A 27335-nucleotide genomic window follows, 5' to 3' on the forward strand; every position below is an offset into this window, starting at 1 on the left:
ATCAACCTTTGTTTTTTGTGTGTTTATGAAGGAATAGTCTTCCCACACAAAATGGGTCTATTTTAATGAATATTTCCTCCCACAGATTGCTCCTCCCATGGATAGTGTTGTGTTTAAATTGTTTCCTTTCATTATATTGAAAATACATTTTAAAAAGATTTTCTGAAAAGTAAATCTTTGGTTTTCCCCATTGTTTACCACAGTCATCCCAATTAGAAACCTAGGTTATGGTTACTGCTGTTGAGATGTTTCACAGCCTCCACAGAATGACTCTCATCATCTTATGTGGGTTAGCCACCCTGAGGTAATATCAATTACAAAAAAAAAAAAAAAAAATCTATTATCTCATGGTCATTCCTCAAGCAGAAGACATTAAATGTATCAAATAGATTATTCGTTGTAAGTGATTCAGTCAGTTCTGATAATTAGTAACACATAAAGGACATTTGGTTTTTTTTTAAATGACATTTAATTAGTTTTGCCATGATGATGTACTTCTGAACTTCCCTGTCTACTCACCTTCCTGACCCATTGGTGCCTTTTGCATTCAGATCTGACACATTTTATCAAGATTATGTCCCTGGTTCAAGAAGACATTTAAAACACAATTTTTTTTCCATGTGCTTCATTCTTCTTTTTCTTGCCCGATATATGGGTTTAGAATTTGCACCTGTTCTGTAACTTCTAGTTCCTCAAACCTTGGTTATTGGAAATAATATTTTATTCTTTTCTGAGAGAAAGGGGAATTCATATCAGTGCTTGAGAGGTGTGTATGTGTGTGTGTGTGTGTGTGTGTGTGTGTGTGTGTGTGAGAGAGAGAGAGAGAGAGAGAGAGAGAGAGAGAGAGAGAGAGAGATATCTACTGAACTTGTGCTATATTGTAAAATATAAGTTATCCAGTGAAAGGAGGGAAAGGCTAAAAATTACACCTGGGAAGTTAGGACTGGAATATTCACCTTAGTATCATTAATTATATTATCTGTATAATTGGTTCTAATGTGGACAAAAACTATACAAGTCTCCCATGTTGTTGACAAAAAATATTTGCATATATTATGGAATTTTCCTATCCTGACACCAAACAGCAGCAAGGTGTGTCTACATGGGAAGTGGTGATGGGAGGGGTTAATCTGAAGCTTTTGATGCACGTCAGGTAACTCACAGAATGCAAGTCACACCAATTCCATGGGCATGGAATGCCTGTTCCATTTTAAATTTTACTCTGTGAACACACAACGGCAGTTTTCTGTGAACTGAGAGTGTAGTGTTCTCAGAATGTATCCAGTGGTCCTTTGCTTTGCTGAGCAGCAGGTATTCTGGGAATTGTGAGAAGCCAGATGAGTTCAAAATTTAAAAAAAACAAACAAACACGATTCTGCTATCTCTGCCTCATATTTCCTTTGCGGGCAGGGTTGCGCCATTTTTGAATTGGTGTATTCCAGCATGGATCCAGAATGTTTCACAATGCTATGGTGACAGGTGTAAATATGTAGTGCTTGCTTGGGCTATATTATAGCAGTCAAAGCTGGACACATTCAGCATTGCTAGTTGCACCACTGAGCAGGTTATGTGGGAGCAAGACAGTGTTCTATGGCAGCAGCTGCAGCTCCTCCAGCATCAGGAGAGCACTCTGAAGTGTTGACAGCAGGATGAGGAAGAGGACGACACCCAGCTGTTGGAGCTAGAGGACTGGTTCCTGGATAGTGATGCAGCATTCAGCATTGTTTATAGGCTGAGAAACAAGCATTCTTTTGCTGGGAGAAGATCATTCTGCAAACCTGGGATGACCAGCAATGGCAAGAAAACTTCTGGGTGGGGAGAAGCTACCTTTTTTGAGCTCTGTGCAGAACTGACCTTGGAGCTGCAGTAACAGTATACCAATATGTGGTGCCCCATACCTGTGGAAAAGCAGGTCACCACTGCCATTTGACCACCCCAGAATACATCCAGTCTGTTGCCAATCAGTTGGCCTGGAGAGAGCAATTTTTGGGGTCATTCTTATGCAGGTCTGCTATGCCACAGATTCTCATAACCCCATGGGTCTCAAACCTGGGTCTGCAGGGTTCCTAGTAAATTGGCACCTCCCTGCTCAGATCCAACAGCTCAGTACTCACCCATCAAATGGAGAGACCATGACATCTGAAGCAACTTCATGGAGACTTCCCCTGGCCATAACTGGAGGAAAACCGGGACCTCTGGCTGCTCAGGGCTTCCTATTAAACCCAAAGAGAGGCACAGGAAGTTGTCCTCACAACTTGCCTCTACATGGCTGCTGCTTGGATGCCTCACCCAGCATTTCAGACTCTAACCTGCCTGATTCCTGGTCACATGACTAGAGTCTGACCCCCCTGTCCAGACTAATTCATTTGGCTCTTGCCTGATTGCAGGTAACCTGAACACAATCCTCCAGAATTAGGTTGCTAACCATTAGCCCAGCTGCCTGTGTCCCTGCCCGGATATTGGTTAGGTGCTGTCCCACTGGGTCAGAAAAACTAGGTACTGCTCAGGCAATTATTGATGGCTTTGCACACATAGGATTCCCAAACTGTATTGGGAAATTGATGGAAACCATATGCCTATCATCCCCCCCTCCCCCCCACACAAACACACATCAGGGCATAGCATTTTATTAACAGGAAGCAGTACTTCTCCATGGTGATCCAAGGACTGGTTGACCTCCATATCAGAATCTTTCATAATTCAATTCTATTTAGATTAGTGGAGAAAGAGTGGGGTCTTCAGTACTTCTGAAAGTTAGTCTCTTTATTGTGTTGTGGGCCTGCCTCTGATCCATTTGAAAGGTAGATGGTGCTGTTTATGAAATTGGCTGGAAGCAGCAGGAGAAACACAACAACAATGTTCCCACCATTATAAATGGATATTGTGTTCTGCACAATATTTGAGAGCAAGAGAGAAAGTCTTAACAATGGGTGGAAGGCTGATGTTCAGAGACGTGCTTTGCAGTTCGAGCAGCCAGCAAGTTGTCCCATAGAAAACAGTAAAAAATTAGGAAATATTGTTAGGGATGCGTATTGTTCGTATTTTGAGTCTCATGTCTGAACATATGCAGCAATTAGTCGGTGGAGAGGGGTATTGGGATAAATACATTTTGAGCACTGGTATATTGTGTATGGATGGTGGAAAAGGAACATTCCCTACGTATTTTTGTGAAACGCTATACATTATCTCAGTGTTGTTTAAATTATTTTCTGAGTTAAATACAATAATGACTCATAATAGATGGATTGTAAATGGGTTTGATTATGAAATAACAATAAAATTTAATTGAACCAGTGGGGAAAAATAATTAAAATAAATTTAACTAAACAATCTACAATAACCAACTATAAGCAAACCCTTAATTAAAGCAACAATGCAAAAAAACCTGAAATTGCAACAGTATAAACTGTGCAAACAGAGCAAGGTTGGGGGGTGAAGGGAACATAAAGTCAATGGTGAGTATATGCCTTTCCTCTGCCTCTTCTTTCCCATAAACAAATAGGAAAATAATCTGGTTTTGGTGTTCAAGCAGTTAGAAATGTAAAAAGCAAATATGCAAAATTGGCAAAATTACATTATAACTTTTTTATTAATAAAATAAAGTTTAATTATTTAGACAGGTAAGGGTTAGTTTCCTTTAATATGAGAATGTCTGTTTAACAAAAACTCTAATTTTAAGCACGTGATTGCCAAAGAGCAAACCCTGCCCAGCTTTTCAAGGTGCAATTCTTCAAAACCTAGGGACTTGCATTTTCAAAGAAGTCCAACTGAAATTCAGTAGGATTTGGCATATAAATTAAGCTCTTTGGAAACTGCAGCCGAGATAGATAAATAACCCTGGTCTAATCTGTTTTGTTTGTATTATTTTACATATTCTCTATCTTCTTCCTTTGGGCACTTGAAATGATTTCATGGGCCATTAATATCTGTAAAACGGTGCCCTACTGTATGCATACTTTAAAAGTTCCCTACTTTTTAACATCTGGGATCCGTTCTTTTGTTGAAAGGTAAGTGAGTAAACTGAAGAAATACTATATCCAGAAGTTAGAATAGGCAGTACTCAGCAATGGGAATTACATATTTATATGATTCTGTGAGATAAACGATGGCTCTGCCACCAAGCTGAACCCTCTAAGCAACCCAGCCAAGGAAGTGCAGCCTGGTGGTATAGTGCTAGTCCACCAGCTTTACATGGGTAGGGGAAACTCTTATGCCGGGGGAATTCCCCACTGTTCCAGACTTTGCAATGGGAAATCACATTTTAGAGTTACTTGAATGTGTCAGTAAAGTAGTGGATAAAGGAGAATCAGTGATATTTTTATTTAGACTTCCAAAAAGCCTCTGATAAGGTTCATCACAAGAGGCTACTAAGAAGATAAGTAGTCATGATGTGTGCACTCATCTGGAATAAAATATGAAGTACTGCTCACTCCATCTCCAAATGGAGACTGCTGAACCAGAAGGAGTTCAGAGAAGGGTGATGAGAATGATCAAGGACATAGAAGAGCTCTCACACAAAGAGAGGTGGAAGATGAATAAGAGAGGTCATGAGGGATGTGCTGGCCACCACTTCCCACAGCCCCCATTGGCCTAGAACGGCGAACCACAGCCAGTGGGAGCTGCAATCGGCCGAACCTGCGGACGCTGCAGGTAAACAAACCATCCCGGCCCTCCAGCGTATTTCCCTGATGGGCCGCGTGCCGAAGGTTGCTGATCCCTGATGTAGTGTATCCTCATTAGTAAAAAGAGGTACCAAATTGTACAAATCAATGAGAATCACCCTTTCTTTAGGAGGATAACTAAAAAGTACAAACACAAAGCAAGATTAAAATTGATAATTTAAATCAAGTTTTCCTGCTTGCTGATTTAATCATGATTAAAATTGGTAATTTAAATCACTTTGAAATTAAAGCAGTGACATACTGTGGGGGTCTTATACCTTCCTCTGAAGTATATACTGTGACATACTGTGGGGTTCCTGACATACTGTGGGGTTCTTATACCTTCCTCTGAAATATCTGGTTCCTATCCACTGTTGGAGACAGAATACTGAACCAGTTGGACCTCAAGTTTGATCCTATCTGGCAATACCTGTTCTTTTGTTCCTTTACACCACTGTAGTGGCCATCTTCCTTATTAGCTATTGGAAGTATCAGTTCTGAGTAAGAGCTCATCAAGACTTATAATATGATGTCAGGAAGACTCCAGACATTTAGATCTCATAAGAACAGCCATATTGGGTCAAATCCAATGGTCCATCTAGCCCAGTACCCTGTCTTCTGACAGTGGCTAATGCCAGGTTATTCAGAGGGAATGAATAGAACAGGGCAATTTTCAAGTGATCCATCCTCTGTTGTCCACACCCAGCTTCTGGCAGTCAGAATCTGGGGATGACCAAAGCATGGGGTTTCATCCCTGATCATTTTGGCTAATAGCCATTGATGGGCCTATCTTCCATGAACGTATCTAATTTTTTTTTGAACCCAAGTATAATTTTTGCCTTCACAATATCCCTTGGCAATGAGTTCCACAGGTTGACTATGCCTTGTGTGAAGAAGTACTTTCTTTTGTTTCTTTTAAACCGTCTGCGGGTTTATTTCATTGGGTGACCCTTTGTTCTTGTGTTATATGAAGGAGTAAATCACACGACCTAATTCATGTTCTCCATACCATTCATGATTGTATAGACCTCTGTTATATCACCCTTTAGTCATATCCAAGTCTTTTTAATCTCTTCTCAGTTTGAAGCTGTTCCATACCCTTAATCATTTTTGTTGCCCTACCTTTTCCAATTATAATGTATCTTTTGAGATGGGGTGATCAGAACTGCACACAGTATTCAAGGTGTGGGCATACCATGGATTTATATAGTGGCATTATGATATTTACTGTCTTATTATCTATCCCTTTCTTAATGGTTTCTAACATTCTGTTAGCTTTTTTGACTGCCTCTGCACATTGAGCAGATGTTTTCAGAGAACTATCCACAATGCCTCCAAAATTTATTTCTTGAGTGGTAACAGTTAATTTAGATCTCAGTATTTTGTATCTCTAGTTGGGATTATGTTCTCCAGTGTGCATTAATTTGCATTTATCAACATGGAATTTCATCTGCCATTTTGTTGCCCAATCTAGTGAGATCCCTTTGTAAATCCTCACAATGTGCTCGGACTTAACTATCTTGAGTAATTTTGTATTGTCTGCAGAATTTGCCACCTCCCTGTTTACCCCTTTTTCCAGATCATTTATGAATATGTTGAATAGCACTGGCCCCAGTACAGATCCGTGAGAGACACCGTTGTTTACCTCTCTCCATTCTGAAAAGTGACCATTTGTCCCTACCTTTTGTTTCCTGTCTTTTAACCAGTTAGTGATCCATGAGAGGACCTTCCATCTTGTCCCATGACTTCTTACTTTGCTAAAGAGCCTTTGGTGAAGGACCTTGTCAAAGGCTTTCTGAACGTACAAGTACAGTATGTCCACTGGCTCATCCTTGTCCACATGTTTGTTGACCTGCACAAAGAACTCAAATAAATTGGCGAGTCATGGTTTCCCTTTACAACTTCCAGTGATAATGGCAATACTCGTTGCCTGATGTTTCCCACAGGGAAAAAGATAACTCACAGTTAGAAAAAGTGTTTTTTAACTCTCAGTTAACATAAAAATCTCTTGCCGTTTTTGAAAATAAATAAATAAGGGGAGTGAAAGTTCACAGATTCCAAGGCCACAAGGAACCATTGTGATCATCTAGTCTGAACTCCTGTATAACACAAACCATAGAACTTTTCCAAAATGATTTCTAGAACAGATCTTTTTAAAAAGAAACATCCAGTCTTGATTTAAAAATTGCCAATGATGGAAAATCCATCAGAATCCTTGGTAAATTGTTCCAGAGATTATATTTGGAGACATAACATAACCGCTTTTAATCCATTTAATGTGTACCATGTTAGTTTGATATCAATCTTATTTTTCAATCAAAATAAAGTACACCTTTTGGAAGTCTAAGTATATTACATCAACACTGTTACCTTTAAAAAGCAACAGAGAGTCCTGTGGCACCTTTAAGACTAACAGATGTATTGGAGCATAATCCATCTTGACTGTTCCTGATCACTTTCCTCTCCTCCAAGTGCTTCAAAATGGATTTGTTGAGGACCTGCTCCATAATGCTTCTGGGGACTGAGTTGAGGCTGACCGGCCTGTAGTTCCCTGGATTCTCCTTCTTCCCTTTTTAAAAGATTGGCACTATATTTGCATTTTTCCAGTCGTCCGGGATCTCCCCGATGACCACAAGTTTTGAAAGATAATGGCCAATGGCTCTGCAATCACATCAGCCAACTCCCTCAGCACCCTCGGATGCATTAGTTCCAGACCCATGGACTTGTCCATGTCCAGCTTTTCTAACCTTAACCTTTCTAACTTTCACCACTGAGGGCTGCTCAGCTCCTCCCCATACTGTGCTGTCCAGTGCAGCAGTCTGGGAGCTGACCTTGTCTGTGAAGACAGAGGCAAAAAAAGCATTGAGTACTTCAGCTTTGTCCACATCATCTGTCACTAGGTTGTCTTCCCCATTCAGTAAGGGTCCCTCACTTTCCCTGACCTCCTTCTTGTTGCTAACATACCTGTAGAAACTCTTCTTGTTACCCTTCACATCCCTTGCTAGCTGCAACTCCAATTGTGCTTTGGTCTTCCTGATTACACTCCTGCATGCTTGAGCAATATTTGTATACTCCTCCCTAGTCATCTGTCCAAGTTTCCACTTCCTGTAAGCTTCCTTTTTGTGTTTAAGCTCACAGAAGATTTCTCTGTTAAGCCAAGTTGGTTGCCTGCTATATTTGCTCTTCTTTCTGCACATCTGGATGGCTTGTTCCTGCGCCCTTAATAAGGCTTCTTTAAAATACAGTCAGCTCTCCTGGACTCATTTCCCCCTCTTATTAGCCTCCCAGGGGATCCTACCCATCAGTTCTCTGAGGGAGTCAAAGTCTGCTTTTCTGAAGTCCAGAGTCCATGTTCTGCTGCTTTCCTTTCTTCCTTGTGTCAGGATCCTGAACTCGACCATCTCATGGTTACTGCTGCCCAGGTTGCCACCCACTTCTACTTCCCCTACCAATTCTTCCCTGTTTGTGAGCAGCGGGTCAAGAGGAGCATAGGACGTAGTTGGTTCCTCCAGCACTTGCACCAGGAAGTTGTCCCCAACACTCTCCGAAAACTTCCTGGATTGTCTGTGTACTACTGTATTGCTCTGCCAGCAGATATCAGGGTGACTGAAGTCCCCCATGAGAACTGAGGCCTGTGATCGGACAACTAACAGAAATGTCCAGAAGAAAGCCTCATCTACCTCATCCTCCTGGTCTGGTGGTCTATAGCAGACACCCACCACAACATCACCCCTGTTGCTCTCGCCTCTGAACTTAACCCAAAGACTCTCAGCAGGCTTTTCACCAGTTTCATACTGGAGCTCTGAGCAATCATACTGCTTTCTCTTACATACAGTGCAACTCCTCCTCCTTTTCTCCCCTGCATGTCCTTCCTGAACAGTTTATACCCATCCATGATAGTGCTCCAGTCATGTGAGTTACCCAACCAAGTCTCTGTTAATCACATCATAGTTCCTTGACTGTGCCAGGACTTCCAATTCTTCTTGCTTGTTTCCCAGGCTTCTTGCATTCGTGTACAGGCACCTAAGATAACTAGCCAATTGCGCTACTTTCTCAGTGAATCAGGAGGCCTCCCCTTCCTCCTTCTGACTCATTGGTGGCTAGCTGACTAGGAAACTTCCTCCTTCTGACTCACTGGTGGCTAGCTGCTTTCTTCTTTAAAATGGGGTACTGATATTTCCCAAAACTGGCAGTCTAGTAACTTCTTAGCTTCTCTGATTATCAGTAGCATCGCTATTTGCCGCTCCCATTCAATTGTCCAATTCAAGAATCTTTTCCTCCAGCACAGTCACCAACTTCCACTTCATACACGGGAAGTCTCTTCTGACTTCAGGCAAAAAAGAAAACATGGCACAGCCATTACATCGTGGTCATTCTGGAATCACAAGTAGAGGTGAACCTTGAAGGAAAGCCTCTCGCATTCCCTCTCTCAACTCCCTCTGAAACGCCTCCTGTTAGGCACTTCTGTTTGTGACTAATTTATGTGGGGTGCCACTCTTACTTGGAAATAGAATAATCCCTTTTCTTTGGAAGCAAGGCTTTGTAAAACAAGTGTTTTCCTTTAGTTTAATGCCTTAACCTGTCCTCCCTCCCCCTTTGCACCCATTTAAAATATTTACTTTCAGGGAAAGAGGAAATGAGTGAGCGAAATCAGAAAAAGGAATGAAGTGGTAGAAAATGGCACTTTAATCAGTGTCATGATGTAGGCCCTATCTGACCTTCATAGAAAATGCCCACCACTAATTTGTTAAGAGTCAGATTTCTTCAACATTTCTTCAGATTAAAAGGTACATTGCTTTTTGAGTAGTAACATGAATATGAATGGGTCTGCTCACAAAGTAAGTAATTACTTAGCATGAGAAAGAATGACAAAATATGGTCCTAAATAATTATACATAAATTCCAGCTGTAAACATGTACTTATTTCTTTGGTGGGTTAAGAGAGTGTTTAAACTATGCCATTAGTATATACCAGAGAGCATTAATCCAAATATTTTGTTTTCCTCTGAATCCTCGGAATGCATATTGGGTACAATTCCTATCTCAATTTGTGTAAATGATTTCTAATATAAATTAGCTAATTCAAATGTGAATATTTGTTAAACTAGTCACAAGCAATTTTGATGTTTTAAGAGTTTCAGGAGCCTATTGCAATGTAATCCCTGAGTGTCAGTGTCGGTGTGTGCCCGTGGCTAAATGTTTGCACTGTAACCTCTAATGAACGTATAACATGCTGTACCATAAACATTTCCTTTTCTTGAATGTGTGGTGAAAGTGTAGACATAAAGGGTTTAACATTTAAATGGATAATGAGGTTATCTACAATTACACTAGACAGTGCTAATACTACTTGCTGCTGCTTCTACTCATAATAACAATGGAAAGTTAGGCCCTCAGGATCAGGGAGTAAGCTAATCAGTGATGAATAGATGTTGGTGTATCAGGGTCACATACTCTCCCTTTCTGCGTATGGTGCAATGCCTCATTTTCCCTTTGGCTGACTTAATAAATGGCTGACCACAATGTTAATATTCAACAGCCACATACATGGTTCCTTCCTAGGATTTCCTTCACTTTTGTGTCAGGGCTTCCCAAGTTCTTTTGGCTCTTGTACTGGGCTTCTCAGTCACCGTTGCCCTTCTCCAACAGCTTTTCTTGTTGAATCTCCCCATCTTTGGCTTCATGCTCGACCATCAGCTCTTGCAGACCAGCTTGGAGAGCTTTCCCCAGCACCTCCTGTTCCTTGCAAGTCTCTTCTGATCTGTTAGTCCCTGCTGGAGAGTCAGGAAGACTTATTTTCTATATCCTGTTAGTCACATGCTTTGTCCCAGTCATGTGTCCCAGCACTATAGCTTACATCCATCCCTCGGGACAATATCTCCCTGAGTTCCCAGCTTTTAAAGGTCAGAGTCTGTAACACGTGTGCAACTTCTCAGATACATCCGGTACTGGCCGCTGCTGGAGTGAGGATATTGTCCTGGATGGACTCTGATCCAGTATATCAACTCATTTCCTATGTAACCTCTGTGCAAAGCCCCAGTGAATGGGCTTTGCACAAAGGACCTGAAGGGGTTCTGAGGTGCTGAGGGAAAAGAAACTTCTGCCTTCAAATTCGTGGTTAAGTGCAGAGCAGCTGTGTAACCATCGCAGGTAAGTTAATACAGCTTATGGGAGCTTTAGGAACAGATAGGCCTCCTGTATATCTACTGTGTTGTTGGAGATCCATTAGGCACTCCTGTACTGCCTCCAGCGCATTGGCAAACACCTCCAAATGGAGTGTCACTACTTGTCCATGTGTATGCAGAACTCAGAGGGTGGGGGCAATGGTGGCTGGATGTGTGTCATGTCTGAATTTGGTTCCTTTTGTTAGTTCTAAATGTGATTTAAATTAGTGAATATCCCCTTGTTCTTGTATTATGAGAAATGGTAGATGGGAATTATCAATTTAACTTCTATTTGCTATTCATTTGTGTATGCCTCTACTATTCCTCTTTGAACTAAATACTCCTGATATGAATCTCTTCCTATTTGGAAGTTTTTCTATGCCTCTGAATATTTTTGTTGTCCATCTCTGAATCCCTTCTTTGTCCACTATTTCTGTTATGAGACAGGGAGACCAGAACCGAATATATTGCAGGTGAGGGCATCCCATCAGCTTACATAGCAGTGTTAAAACATAATCAGCATTATCTTCCATCCCATTTCTTATGCATCTTAATATTTTGTGCACTTTTTTTAGACTACTGCTCTGCATTGAGCATAGAGAGCTCCCCAAATTGATATCTAGGGTCTTTTCTTCGGTGAATACAGTTAATTTAAAACCAATCTATGTGTATTGTGATTCCTTAATATTATTCCTTCCAATGCACATTACCTTGCGTTTCTCAACACTGAATTTTACCTTTCAGAATGCCTTCCTCTCACTCAGGCTACATCTGCATAGCATACCTCTTGAAGCGGCATGCAGGGTATGTGTAACTACGTGGCACGGTGAACAGCAGGCTGCGTCTACTCTGAAGTGTGTAGCTACCTGTGTCAGTGAAAGGCTATGCTAAGGGGGAGCCAGCAAGCAAAGGATCAGCAGCTCCTGGCTGCTGGAGCCTTTCCCTGCTGTGTCCCCATTGCTGGAGCTTTTCCCTGCCTTACAGAGCTATGAGAGCTTTTCCTTGCTGCAGAGAAAGACTCCTACAGCAAGGAGCTGCTGGTGCTTTTCAGAAGTTCAGTGGTTTCTTTACTGCCTAGGCAGTGTCTTACCATCTACATTGCTATTTATACCCATACTGAGGGGCGTGTAGTATATGCATTCTACGTGCTACTGAAAGGAGTGTGCCGTGTAGATGTACTTTCAGCTTTGGTATGAGCATCTGCAGAATAGTATTTTGTTTGTACTTGTGTTGGGCCCCAACCTATTTATGTCAGCTAGGGGTTATTAGTTCTCAAGTATAATAAAACTTTAAATAAATATTGCTAACTATTTTCTTGATGATCATTTTAGCAAAAACATTTGACTGCAGTGGGATTATTTGCTGATCTTGACCACAATAGTACTCCCATCTGACTCTGATGCCTTTCATCCCAAAGCACTTCACAAAGTATATACATGGTACTGTAGCACTGCTGCCTTGCAACTTTTGTTCAAAACTTATGGAAAGAGAAATTTAGTACAGTGATGCTAGTGCAAATCCTGTGTCTTACAAAACTTATCAAAGGATTTCATGTTCTCACACACAGAGTGGTTGAGCTTTTACAGAAATCGTGGTGCCATAATTCATAGATACAGCAATGACTGTGGCCAAGTGCAGTGTGCTTTTAATATGTTAGTTAGATTCCATTTTTTTGTCTTTCCCATTTTTGTCATCTGAATCCAAGAAATCATCAGGGTTGATTCAGTAGGGTGATTTATTTTCTCCTCCTTATAAAAGGAAATCCAGTCATTTTGATCAGCACAAAATAAAAGCAGGAAATGTCATCTTGGTTATATCTTCCTTGTTAAGGTAAGGTGAGCGTCCAACATCAAATGTAGACCTGCAACAAATTGGAGCAGTTCTCCTGTTTAAATTTCTTCAACAGAATAAGACACCCCCCCCCCCCCCCCAAGCTGCTTCTTAAATCCATTCTGCAAAGAGCTCTAAAACAACCGGAGAATTGCTGCTGGGCTCATAATTCAGATTATACCTATTAAAGTATACTTCAGTCATAATTCAGTCCCTTCAGTATTTGTTGTCTTATTTTCCTGTCTCTCTCATCAGTTCATGTGAATGGAGGGGGAGTGGGGGTGTGAGAGGGAGGAGAACAAGATTAAAAGCTTTGGGGAATCAATTCGTTGTCCACTAAATTTAGATTCTCTTATTCAGGTAGCTGTTGACTTGAAGTCTATTACCTCTGTTGCTCAAAGACAAAATCCTTTTAGGAATGCATAATTTGCTTCCCAATCAAGCTTTTGCTGTGCTGTTTCCTCTTCTGATCAGGGGATATGATCATCATCACAGAATATGAAATTGCCATTTACAGATCTTATCTTTTCCATGACTGAGACCCTGGGGGGTTCCTCTTTGAAGAAAAAAGAGGGTCAAATTTCAGTTCATAATTGAACATCACTTTCCCATTCCATAATTATCTGTAGTAAGCTTTTTGTCATCTGAATAATGAGAAATCACACACAATCCTTTTAATATTCTTAATTTGACAAAATCCTATTTATTTCAGATTTGTTTGCAAATGATTGAACCCAAACAAAATGTATTTCATTTCTCAGTTGCAGTGACAGTGGTGTTTAAGGGGATTACAACATTCAAATAAAAAAACCAAACTATTGTTTAAACTCATCTCTTCTATGAAGAACTACATAAAATTTTGCATATATACATGAGCAAATAAACCTAACTATTATTTATTACAAGATCAAGTAACCAATGAAACCAATATTTCCCATTCAATTTTAATTACTGGGAATTAAAAACAAACAAAGTCTTTAGCTGACCTTTTAATTTTTGGCAGGGTCTTGAAGAACAATTTATTTTGCTTACCTGTATCTCCCCATTATATATAGAACCAGGGTTTGGAGTAAGGATCACAAGATGTTTCTTACTATTAATCTCATTTTTCACTTTCTCACTTCAAGCTATTGTTTCTAGAATAATAATAAAATATGGTGGATTCCTGGCCGCTATATTTTAAAGGAATGTTTGCCATTGACTGTAGTGGAGCCAGAATTTTGCCCATAAAATATAAAATCTAAGCAAGGTAACTTGATAGAATGAGACATCAAAGCCATCCAAAACTGTTTGGGCACATTTTTAAATCTTGACTCCTCTTTCTAACATAGTCTCCCCTCATTGTCCCTCTGTTGCTCCTCTTTTATCCCTATACTGATCATTTTATTTTCTCCTCCTTCTATTTGTCTTTATTTTTCTTACTCTCTTTATTTGTTTCCCATTCAGTTTCTTTCTCCCTTTCCCCCCCCCCTTCCCTTCTTAACTGTCTCTTTGTCTCCCTATCTCCTTCGAGTCCCTTTCCCAAACACTTAATTTACATCTATACTGGTTTCAGTCTTGTGAATTCTATTACACTCAGTATCATAATATAGTTATTCTCTCAGAATCTGGGTACACGGATATCCATCCCGGTTTTGTTTTATGGTTTAATAGGTTATTGATTTGTTGTGTTCACATCTACGTGATTGGATACTAATGGTATCAGGAGTCTTTTAGTGTATTTTAAGCTGAAACTAGTTCAGAGAAGCATTTTAACCAGAACCCCTCCACAGTGTTTCGGAGTCAGAGTGAAGAATAAATTTCTTGTGGCCAACAGTGTCCATTGGGGTAGTGCCCACACTTTGCGTGTCCTCATGCCTCCAATCGAGGGCATAAAAAGGCACTTGTTAAGAGTAACAAGACGGGTTTCTTCAGGTCTGTTAGAAACAAGAAGAAAGTCAAGGAAAGTGTGGGCCCCTTACTGAATGAGGGAGCAACCTAGTGACAGAGGATGTGGAAAAAGCTAATGTACTCAATGCTTTTTTTGCCTCTGTCTTCACGGACAAAGTCAGCTCCCAGACTGCTGCACTGGGCAGCAGAGCATGGTGAGGAGGAGGCCAGCCCTCTGTGGAGAAAGAAGTGGTTCAGGACTATTTAGAAAAGCTGGACGAGCACAAATCCATTGGGCCAGATGCGCTGCATCCGAGGGTGCTAAAGGAGTTGGCTGATGTGATTGCAGAGCCATTGACCATTATCTTTGAAAACTCATGGCGACTGGGAGGTCCCAGATGACTGGGAAAAGGCTAATGTAGTACCTATCTTTAAAAAAGGGAAGAAGGAGGATCCGGGGAACTACAGGCCAGTCAGCCTCACCTCAGTCCCTGGAAAAATCATGGAGCAGGTCCTCAAGAAAACAATTCTGAAGCACTTAGAAGAGAGGAAAGTGATCAGGAACAGTCAGCATGGATTCACCAAGGGCAAGTCATGCCTGACTAACCTAATTGCTTTCTATGAGGAGATAACTGGCTCTGTGGATGAGGGGAAAGCAGTGTATCCATTATTCTTTGACTTTAGCAAAGCTTTTGATACGGTCTCCCACAGTATTCTTGCCGGCAAGTTAAAGAGGTATGGGCTGGATGGATGGACTATAAGGTGGATAGAAAGCTGGCTAAATCGTCGGGCTCAATGGGTAGTGATCAATGGCTCCATGTCTAGTTGGCAGCCAGTATCAAGCGGAGTGCCCCAAGGGTTGGTCCTGGGGCCGGTTTTGTTCAATATCTTTATTAATGATCTGGAGGATGGCGTGGACTGCACTCTCATCAAATTTGCAGATGACACTAAACTGGGAGGAGTGGTAGATACGCTGGAAGTAGGGATAGGATACAGAGGGACCTAGACAAATTAGAGGAACCTGATGAGGTTCAACAAGGACAAGTGCAGAGTCCTGCACTTAGGATGGAAGAATCCCATTCACTGCTACAGAGTAGGGACCGAATGGCTAGGCAGCAGTTCTGCAGAAAAGGACCTAGGGGTTACAGTGGATGAGAAGCTGGATATGAGTCAACAGTGTGCCCTTGTTGCCAAGAAGGCTAACAGCATTTTGGGCTGTATATGTAGGGCCATTGCCAGCAGATCGAAGGATGTGATAATTCCCCTCTATTCGACATTGGTGAGGCCTCATCTGGAGTACTGTGTCCAGTTTTGGGCCCCACACTACAAGAAGGATGTGGAAAAATTGGAAAGAGTCCAGTGGAGGGCAACAAAAATGTTTAGGGGGCTGACTTATGAGGAGAGGCTGAGGGAACTGGGATTGTTTAGTCTGCAGAAGAGAAGAATGAGGGGGGATTTGATAGCTGCTTTCAACTACCTGAAAAAGGGTTCCAAAGAGGATGGATCTAGACTGTTCTCAGCAATACCAGATGACATAAGAAGGAGTAATGGTCTCAAGTTGCAACGGGGGAGGTTTAGGTTGGATATTAGGAAAAACTATTTGACTAGGAGGGTGATGAAGCACTGGAATGGGTTATCTAGGGAGGTGGTGGAATCTCCTTTCTTAGAGGTTTTTAAGGTCAGGCTTGACAAAGCCCTGGCTGGGATGATTTAGTTGGGAATTGGTCCTGCTTTGAGCAGGGGGTTGGACTAGATGACCTCCTGAGGTCCCTTCCAACCCTGATATTCTGTGATTCTATGACCAGCAGAGCCATCCCCAACCACTACTGAGTTCTTTCTCGCCAGCTGTGGCTATGAGTTGGAATTTGCAGTGACTGCTTCTTTGTACACTGTGTGCCCTTCTTTTATACATGAATTCTGTAAATGAATAGTTAGGTACTTAGTTAGTTATATTCGGGCTTGTCTACACTTACAGCGCTTCAGTGGTACAGCTTTGTCACTGTAGTGCTTGGTGAAGACGCTACCTATGCCGATGAGAGAGCTTCTCCCATTGGTGTAGGTACTCCACCTCCCCTAGAGACAGTAGCTATGTCAATGGGAGAAGGCTTCCCATCAACATACCTCTATCTGTACTAGGAGTTCAGTCAATATACCTGTATGGTTCAGGGTCCACACTCGTGAGCAACATATTTATACCGACATACATTTGTTTACCTGGGAGATACTGTCGGTACCATTTTGGTTGTCATGACAGAACATAAATCCCCAGATTTCAAGAACTGCCTGTCTTGTGAGATAGTAAGGTCCTTGAATAATGACTATGTACAGATCATTCTCAAAAAAGAGCAGAGAGAGAGTTTCATCTGCAAATGTTCTTCATAGTGAGGTCTTTGTGTCCTGATTCTGATCATGGCTTGCTTGGGCAGACTTATATGATTACTCTTCTTCAAAGAGTGCTCCAACTGCTACTACTAGTAGGGGCTGAAACCCTTTGTATAAAGACCAATCATCTACCTCTCGGAAAGCCTTGGGTGAGAGAGAGAAAAATTGCATCAGACTCATAGGAAAAAGAGACAGAGATCTGCTCCAGGCTTTCAGTTTCCAAGGCCCATAATCCTCCCTTTTGATTGAATAGCTCAAGATCTCAGACAAGTTCTTTTTCAATTGTCCTCTGCATATTCCCACTTTTGCAATGCATCAACTGGGTGCAGCAGCCTGGTGGAACTCTGTAGCAGCAGTGCCCATAGGGGGCACCTTGCCCCTCTCATACACAGCTCTCAAGCACACTCAGAGGGAGTGGCTATAGGAAGAGTGCTAGTGCCACTGCCGTCTCAGTTCCTTCCAACTGCTGCAGCATTAGAATGTGTGAACCTCCTTAAATCCATTAGAATCGTGTAGCTATGTGCCTTAGTATTAAAAAAAAAAAAGTAATGATGGTTAGTAGTTAGGTTAAATTAGTTAGTATAAATAGTATAGGGGTTTTCTTAGTTAAGAATTTTACTGTCATGGCAGAAGCAAAGCTTCAAAAAATGTGTGTCCTGTCCAGCAGACTTCCAATCTTCTCATATGTACAACGAGAGCTTAAATGTTTGGGTGAAAATCATTCACCAGCACACTGTCAGATAAGCAGCACCTTCACTCCTTGTACCAGGAAGGAAAGACAAAATATACTGCAGAGCCTTCTATTCCTTATCAATAAACCTTTGGGATCTGATAGCTCTAAGGAATCTGATAGTAAGAATAGGAGACCAGAATAGGTTCCGACTATGTCCAGATCCAAAAAACCCTTTAGATTTGAGACAAGAGCTTCAGCTCTGGCGCCAGGCTCTAGTTACAAATCAACTGTAGTCCCCATGCCCAGATCCTTGGGTCTGACTTTAGCCACAGTACATTCCTCATCAGTCCTGTATCCAGACAAGCATCCACAGGATATGCAAAATATGTTGGGAGCATCTAACTCAGTGTTGAGGAAGAGAAAGGACAAAGGGGGGAGGGATAGCTCAGTGCTTTGAGCATTGGCCTGCTAAACTCAGGGTTGTGAGCTCAATCCTTGAGGGGGCCACTTAGGGATATGGGGCAAAAATCAGTACTTGGTCCTGCTAGTGAAGGCAGGGGGCTGGACTCGATGACTTTTCAAGGTCCCTTCTAGGAGATAGGATATCTCCATTAATTAAATTAAAGCACATATCCAGTGGCTCCTCAGATCACTTACAAATCATGGATCCAAAATTTAAATATTCATGATCTCAAGATAGATCCAAGAGTATGGATTAAATGGTGAGACCTTTGGGTCCATTAGGGCAAGGCCATTTACATGTAATAGAGGTTACAGCTCAAATTCATCTGGATCCTTGTCCTTCTTCAGATCTGATCAGATCACATTTCCTGCTGGACAAAAGACCAAAGTGAGAAGTGCAGAGAGAGGTCTCCAGAGTTGTCACCACCACCTCAGACCCCTATAGTGTCAGCAGGGAAGACTTGTCCTTCATTTTTGGGACCCCTTTTGGGTTTGGGGTCCCTACATTGTAAATCTCACCAATGGCTTCTATATCAGATCCAGGATCGGATTTGCAATTGGGAGGTTGAACTGGATCCTCCGATTATGCGGATACCAAATTGGGGAAGTTGGTAGGCCTGGCCTGTGCTTACGCCTTCTGTCTACTCTTGCCAGACTAGAAGGTCGAAATGTCTGATGCTGGAGCAACATCCTACACAATCTGTGGATCTGAGAGGTATGGACCCCAGGGATACAGATCTGAGAGTTACAGAATTCCACCTTCCCCACCCTTTCAAACATAGGCATTCTCAGAAGAGGATTACCAGGAGGGACCTCCACAGGATGACTTCCAACATGATGTCACAGAGACGCAGAGTGGCTCATCTCTTGATGGCAACATCAAGATAGTGACAGCAGCGTCTCCCGCTGAGGATGCAATTCAATTTCATGAATTGGTTGATAGGATGGCATCAACTTTAAAATTGTTATCAGTAGCTTTATAGCTTTGGAGGAGCCTTCACATCCAATTTTTTGATATTCTGGCATCTACTGCCGAGGCTAAAGTCTCTTTGCTTATATTAGAAGGGCTGTGGCAACTGGCAAAATCCCTTTGGTCCAAACCATCTTCGTGTCAATCAATCTCTAAAAAGATGGACAAATTATATCAAATCTCAAAGGAGGGATTTTCTTGTTTTTATGTACACACTCAGCCAAACACTTTGGTTATAGCAGCAACAATGCAAAAGTCTAGACCAGGTTTTCAACCTTCCATCCCCATGGATACGGAGGGAAAACCGAGATTCCTTAGGCAGAAAATGGGTTCTGTCTGCATCCTGAAACATTCACATAGCTAGCTACCAAGCAGTTATGACTAGATATCAGTTTCAATTATGGGACAAGATGGCTATCTTTACTACAAATTTACCAGAAGATCAGAGGAAATTAACATTATCCCTTATTAAGGAGGGCCAAAACGTGGCCAAGCATGCTCATAGGGCATCATTCATGACCCAGTCCCTGTGTGGAATTTGAATTTAGTATGAACTCAACACATGAATCTCCATTTGAGCCGTTATGGAATTGCTCCCTCTTTCATCTTTCTATAAAGACAGCATTTATAATAACAATAACTTCCACTAGAAAAATTAGTGAGCTACACACATTGATGGCAAACACTCCCCCCACTACTTTGTATAAAGACAAAGTGATTCTTAGACCACATCCTCAGTTTATTCTAATGGTAGTTTCAGATTTCCATGTTAATCAGAGTATAAATTTACCTGTGTTTTTTCCTGAACCTCATACAAGTAAAGCGGATTCTAGATTACATTCTTTAGATGCAAAAAGAGTGTTCTTATATTATCTAAGTAGAACTAAGGTCTTCGGGCCATCTCCTGTGTTCATTTGTTTCATACACTGGTACTTAGAAAGATTGAGCCATTTCAGCACTTTCCCTATCTAGATGGGTCAGGGATTACTGGGAACCTTAGAAATGCTTCATAAACTGTCCAGGCCAATGTCCTCTTTGTACACGTAGGTAATGAAGAGGATCTCCATAAGTCTGGAGGTCTTCGCGAAAGGACGGTAAGAGGATTTATCATAGCTCTTAAAAGAATCACAATAGCAGAGCATATTATGTAATGTTAAAAATTCTTCTGTGGATTTCAGACTATGCATCATACAACAAAATATTTTATTCAAATTGCATTGGATGCCACAGAGGTTGTGCAAGCGAAAGGCCTTATTCTCTATTTGTTGGTGCTGTAACAAGGAAAAAGGAACCTGGATGCATATGCTATGGGACTGACCAACAGTCAGGCAGCTGTGGAAAAAAAATGGACACAAATTAAAATGGTGCTCAGCTTCAGCAGTTAAATCTCAGATGAAAATTATGTCATAGGTTACTTACCTGCTAAACTGGGTTTAAAACCACCACAAAATCTTTGGTTCTTGAGGACTCAGATGATCACCAAGCACATGATTTACTAAAATGGAAAAGTAGGCTTCCGTTGAGGATAGAACAGTGACATTTGGACCTGTCTGAGTTAGTAGCCAAAGAAATAATAGCTTATTGCTATAAAGAGCAATTATGTGAATTTGAAGAAAGTTGGACCCTATTTTTAGATACATTTGGATAAAAAAAATATTGAGATGGCCCAAAGAATGACAAACCTTCATTACTCCTAACCTCACTTCATTTTCCCTTCCTGTCTTCTACTTCCCTCCTCTCCCTATTCATGTACGTAGTTAATTTTATTCCTGTTACCTCTTCCCTAACATATTGTGCCTATGTAGTGTTGTTTGGTTATGTATTGTCTGTCTTACAGCTTTGACAAGTTGTAAAATTGTGTGATTATGTAATTCTGTTGGAGATCCTGTGAGGCATGAGGTATTTGGAAACATACAAGCTGTAAGTTATTTGCATTTTTGTACTTTTCATTGTTTTTTTATGAAAATCAGTTAAACAAAAAAACAACAACAATGAGATGGATCTACAAAGGAAGCAACATCAATTTCCAGGAGGAAGTCCAGTACTTTCAATGGTGTGTCAATTCACTTGCCTCCTTCAAGTGCCAGGCAGTGGATTTGACTGCTCACTTGAGAGCTTCGGAGCTTTCCGTACCCTCTTTTTGGGAACCATTTATACCATTTCTGTGGTTCTGAAACACCATCATCACAAACCAGCAGGTTCTGGACATTGTAGAGGTGGAATATAGCATCGAGTTCCAGTCTCTTTCCCCGCCCTCAACCACCTTCTCCGTTCCTATCCAGGGACCCCTCTCATGAGAGTGTCCAACATCTAGTGATGCAATCTCTTCATTTTTGGAGCAGTAGAAACAATCTCATCAAGGGGCTTATTCCCTTTACTTCCTCATTCCCAAAAAGCAGAGGAGGATAGTCTTGACCTAAGACTACTAAACACCTTCATTAGAAAGCTCAAGTTTGGGATGGTGTCACTTACTTCTATTATCCTATCCGTAGACCTCAATGATTGGTACACTGTTCTTAGTCTCCAGGATGCCTATTTTCACACTGTGATCTACGCAGCCCATAGAAGGTATATTTATTTCCTATTGGGTGGTTGTCATTGCTTGCACAGAGTCCTACCATTTGGCCTGTTGATACCTCCCAGAGATCATGAAGTGCCTTCTGGTAGTGGCGTCTTACCTGAGGAAAATGGGAATCCAAGTGTTCTCATACTAGACAGCTGGCTGATTTGGGGAGAATCTCATCAACAAGTAATAGACTTCATCCTCCATATTCAGGTTCTATTTTCCTGACTAGCTTTGAAAATAAGAAAAGACATGTCAGTACTGACCCCAGCACACACAAAAATGGAGTTCATTAGGGTCATTCTGGACTCCATAATAGTAATGACGTATCTTCCCTCTTCTCTCTCCCAGCCTCCTTCCCCACAAAAATCATGCCGTGCTTGTCCTGTGCACCAATCTTCTGGCTCAGCCAAGAACAACTGCGAGAACATATCTCAGACTACTGGGCCATATGGCATCCTGACTCAGCATGCCAGACTTTACCTTCACTGTATGCAAGAGTGGTTGAAGTCTACATCCATCAACCAATCATCATCTGGACCTGTTGGTTCATGCTCCACCTCGAGTCCTGTTGACATTAAAGTGGTGGATGGACCCAACAAAAGCCTGCAAAGGGATTCCATTCTTCCTTCCTCTTCCATTGAAAGCTCTGGTGATGAATCCATCTATGCTTGGCTAGGGAGCACATTTGGACAACTTGCTAATGCAAGACTTGTGGACCCCATGAGAATCAACCTTTCACATAAACATCCTGGAGCTGAGCCATTTACAATGCTTTCACAGTCTTTCTACCAGTAACAAAGGGGCTTAACATACAGGTCATGACAGACAATACTACTGATATATTTTACTTGAACAAGCAGAGCAAAGCAAGATCCGCTCCCCAGTGTCAGGAAGTGGCATGTCTCTGGAACTTTTGCATATGATTCATCTTCCAGGAATTCAAAATGTTCTGCCAGATTGCTTCTGTGGAAAGTTTGTTGATAACTATGAGTGGTCCATAACAGATGACATAATTGGATTGATATTCAGCAAGTGAGGTTTTCCCACCATGGACCCTCTTGCCACCAGGGAGAATGGGAAGTGCCATCACTTCTGCTCCAGAAGGAGTCAGACTCAGGGTCCACTTCAGATGCATTCTTGATTCCAGGGTTCTTGCATCTTCTCTACGTGTTTCTCCAATTCCATTAATATTAGCAGTCCTCAAGAAGCTCAACCTGGAACCAGGCAAAATAATGATAATCCTCGCCTGGCCAAGGCAGTTTTGGTATGCTGATCTTCAAATCTTATCTGCACAACCTATGATAATCTTGTGACAGTTACGGCAATTTCCTGCAATATCTCTGGGAGATCTTACCGTATTAAGTTTAGGTATCCCTGTGGACCAGAGATTTTATGGTGGACCACAGCCTTCCAGGAACTAAGAATGGTGATGGGTGACTAGGTAAAGGCTGTAACATCTTCAAAGAGGTACCACGACCTTGAGAGGCTTGCCATATACTGGTTCATACTGGATTCTCCAGAGCACAAGAAACAAAGAAAGGACTTTTGGATACATAGCCTGAGTTTAAACTGACTGAGAGCGTTTTTTTGTTTGTTTGTTTGTGTTTGTTTGTTTGTTTGTTTTTTTTAACCAGGAGTGGACAGAACCTTCTATTGGGTGGAGGGGGGGGGGAGCATGGGGGAGGAGTAATCCCTAGGGAAGGTTTGGAAGAACTGACATTGGCCAGATCCCCTGCTGAATCTGTGAGAGGTGATCCCTGGTAAGCTATTAGGATGTGTGTAGGATTTTTATTGTTTTTAGTATGTTTTCTCTGTAGTGCTTTTATCTTAAAATAAATGTATTGCTTAGAAAGCCCCGAGCCATGGCAGCCCCGAACTCATGGGGTGAAGGCCAGAGACCTTATTACCTGCAAAAATCTAGGGCAACCCGCCTATACCCTACCGAGGGCTCAAGGCATGACCCAATCAATTTAGGCACCTCCACCCTTTCCCTTCTGAGGGCTCAGGGTGTAAGGCACCTACTGTCCATCATGCCATCTATTAACAGAGCCCAAAAGGAAGGCTTTAGGCACTGAGCTGCCCCTTTTAAACCCTGCGTTCCCAGGGGATGAGTCAGCGACCACACTGCTCCTTTTTGCAGCAGTTTTTATCCTCCCTCCCCGCCCCCAGCCATAAAATGCTGTTCCCTTCAATTGGCCAGCAATCCAAACACCCCGTCCCCCAGCTTAAAGTTGCAGGCGGTCATTGTAATAAATCATATTATCTTTATTAGGATTTTGTAATTAAGTTGTGGGTCATAGTTCCATGTTATGTATGAAAAATACAGCATCTCTTCAAAATTACAGCTACTCTGGTTAATTAATGCATTTTCTGAGAATTTGCAGGTTAATCTGTTAATTAGCTTAAAAAAGTAAAAATGTAAATCCTGAAAGAAATTTAGCACCACATGTTAGACTTTGTTTTGTTCCTAATGATCTTAATAACAGAATAGTAGACTCTTCAAACTACTCTTATGGTTTAAACTCACTGAAACCTTGTCTTAATCTACTTTGAAGGTTTTTTTAAAAGGATTAGTGATAGCTTTTTTGTTGTTATTCATAATAAATGAAAATTTCTTCTTCAATAGAGGTTGAACAATAATATTCTAGAGAAAACTGAATGAAGAATTGTCCCCTTTCAAAATGACACCTACCTCCCATTGTTCTCAATACAGCTAAGGACACAGGCTGCCCTTAGCAAAATGGCCACACCCTACATTCACCTGCTTCTCTCCATCTTCTGGAAACATAGGGGTCTATTAGCTTCCCTAAGGGAAAAATAAGAGGCAGTGGTCACTTTGAAAGGGGGTATCTTGGCTGGCCTCAGTCCCATTGAGAACAATGGGAAGCGGTGGCCATTTTGAAAGAGGGTGGTTCTTCATGAGTAACTCAGAAGAAGACAACTTTATGCATCAGCTTCTACTGAAGGAGTATTTTCAGTTGTGAAAAATAATTGCAAAGATGACCACTAATCCTTAATTTTCTTTTCAAAACTACCCATTACACCAGCGGTATTCAACAATATGGTCAGGAGGGAGGGGGACACTAGAGATTTCTCTAGTGTGTATGCATATGTCTATAGAGGGGAACATGGGAGGAACTGGTGTGTTTGTGTGCACACTCACAGGGAATGTAGGGTGCAGCAAGGAGGATGAATTGGGGAAAAGGGAGTTTGTGGAGGGGAATTTGGAGGACAGAAGAGAGGAGGAAGTTGGGCCATGCCCTCTAGGTGCTTTGGCTGCTCTAGTGATTTTTACACAGCTTATCTGGCCACTATGCACTTGCTGATTTCTGCTGCTCCTGACAAAGTGTACATTTGACTTTAAAAGTTAAAAATAATGAAAACAAACTTTTAAGATTGATAGCATATATGTATTAAAATCGTTACCAGTATAACATGGTATAATTCTTTTGAGTTTCTTGTTTGGTATGTAAAATAATGAACCAAGAAAATTTCCCAACATTAAAAACAAAGCAAAACTATGGTAAAATGGAGTTAAAGCTGAGAGTGCATACCAGTGTTTTAGGGTCAAATACATTACACGGGGGATGTAACTATCCCACAAACAAGCTTTATAAATCTAGGAAATTCAAAGTTCAGCTTAAATTTAAAATAAAGCCAAATTTAAGATGTGGAATTGCACAGTTAGGACACCCAAATAACCTTAACTGTGTCCTAAAGTGACACAAGGCACAGTGGGGGGCAGAGGTGAATCTGTTCTGGGACCACAAACACTAAAACGTCTTAATCATAATCATATGACTACTACAAGGTATCACTACAAGTCAGAGTTAAGGTTATTTGGTGCCTTAACTACAGATTTCCATAAATTTGATTTTTGGATATTTGGATTTCTTTTGTTTTTAACCTTAAGTGTTAATTGCCTGGTTTAATAATGTTTGTTTTTGGAATAATTACATCACTGTAATGTATTTTCCCCCTAAATTACTATTATGTAGTCTCAACTTTGTCTGGGAATTCTTTTCTTATTACTCTTTTATTATTTAGATTACTCCTATTTTATTAGTTTGGTAAATTTTGAATTTATAACTTTTTATTTTACTCCATAACTTATACCATCCACCTATTGTGGTTATTTTTATTAAATTAATATTAGAGATATTTTTGGTATGTTTTTGTAGGCAGATCTTCCATGTGACTTCCAAAGTATTATTATTATCATTTAATTTTTGTCTTCAATAATTTTTGAAAAAAATAAAAAAGATGGAACTAAAAAACAAACAAATAGAAAATAGAGGCATGTTAAAATATTTTTCATTATTGTCTTTATAATTATTATCATATTTCAAAATGATTATATATTATTTAGCATAGTTTATTAAAGTATTTTATACATTTATAAATATTTGTGGAATCTGCAGGTGAAGAAATTCTAATCATTCACTGTCATGAATTTATTTTATAGCCAGACTCTGGATAACAACAAATCTTAATGTTTTGTTAGATTGCATTAACATTCCCATACCCATTATTTGAAATATTTATGTTCTCTATTAAGCTATACCTCAACATTCTGTTTTACCTGCAGCTGAATGTGGAGCCTCTGCAACAAATAATGAAGGAATTTTGCTGTCCCCCAATTACCCACTCAACTATGAAAACAACCATGAATGCATTTATAGCATTCAGGTACAAGCAGGGAAGGGAATCAATATTTCAGCCAGAACATTTCACTTAGCACAAGGAGATGTTCTTAAGGTAGGTTGTCACTTTTGTAATGTGTCTATGTTATTTCGAAACTCATCATGCTTTCATGCCATTGTGGTGTTCATCTGTGTGTAGTATTACAATCTTATGTGAATTTATATTAATAATTGCCATTATAGTAACATATCTTCTATCTAAAACAATTCCACATGGAATAAGTCAACCTTTTGCCTTGTCTACAGTCTCCCATTCCTTTACATGTCCATTCTCTAACCATATAGCCATGTTTTTATAGCCATAAAAACATTTTAAGACCAAGTATACTCTGCAGTCTTAAATTTGTATGTAAGTTTACTACTCCCAATGTTACATACTAATCTTTTAACAGGGTTGCATGTCTCCTATGACTCATGTTTTTGCATCAAATTTTTCAAAAGTTTTGTTCTTGTATAGGAAGTAATATTTTTGTCCAATTAGATTGAGAGTCTGAATTCTATATGATTCTTGACTGGCACACAAGGAATGCACTTATAAGGGGTCTGGAATTGCATGGTAGGAAGCACCTGCTGCAAAATGTTGAGCGCCATCAATTCCAGTTGGGCTCCCAGCACTTTTAAAAATTGATCTCAAATACTAACATTATTCATTTGATGTATAGCTATCACCCTAACAACTACAGTTTTTTAAAATGTTTGTTAGGTACTTTTTTATGAGTAGACTAACAAAATATTTACCTTTATACCTGAATACATTGCTTAGAGATTTACATTCCAGGTTAAATACTGTTAAACTGTTTCTAATAGGCAAATCAGCAGAAACAAACAAAACAACAAAGAATAGTCCCAGGCTTTATGAAAAAGTAAAACAAAACACAAAACTAAAAAACAAACGTTAACTCCATCAAATCTAACACAAATGAACTACTTCAAAGGAATACCAAAAAATGCAGAAATTACATTCCCTATTTTTTTGCTTTGCTATTTACAAAGTAACTGACTGTTTCCTTTAATTATCCTGTTACTTTACTAATTGATAAGAGAGTTAACGCTTA

At 40.6% G+C, this 27335-nt stretch overlaps 1 protein-coding gene across 3 annotated transcripts in view; it reads left to right on the plus strand.

Moving 5' to 3' along the window:
* CSMD3 (CUB and Sushi multiple domains 3) overlaps nucleotides 1–27335 on the plus strand; it is a 1171353-nt gene that overhangs the window by 779111 nt on the left and 364907 nt on the right. For all 3 annotated transcript variants that reach the window (XM_065399724.1, XM_065399725.1, XM_065399726.1), the window contains one exon: nucleotides 26166–26335. In XM_065399724.1, the coding sequence (XP_065255796.1) occupies nucleotides 26166–26335 (170 nt within the window). The remainder of the gene's footprint in view (nucleotides 1–26165; nucleotides 26336–27335) is intronic.

Source organism: Emys orbicularis, chromosome 2 (assembly GCF_028017835.1).
Source record: "Emys orbicularis isolate rEmyOrb1 chromosome 2, rEmyOrb1.hap1, whole genome shotgun sequence".
NCBI classification, from domain to species: Eukaryota; Metazoa; Chordata; order Testudines; family Emydidae; genus Emys; species Emys orbicularis.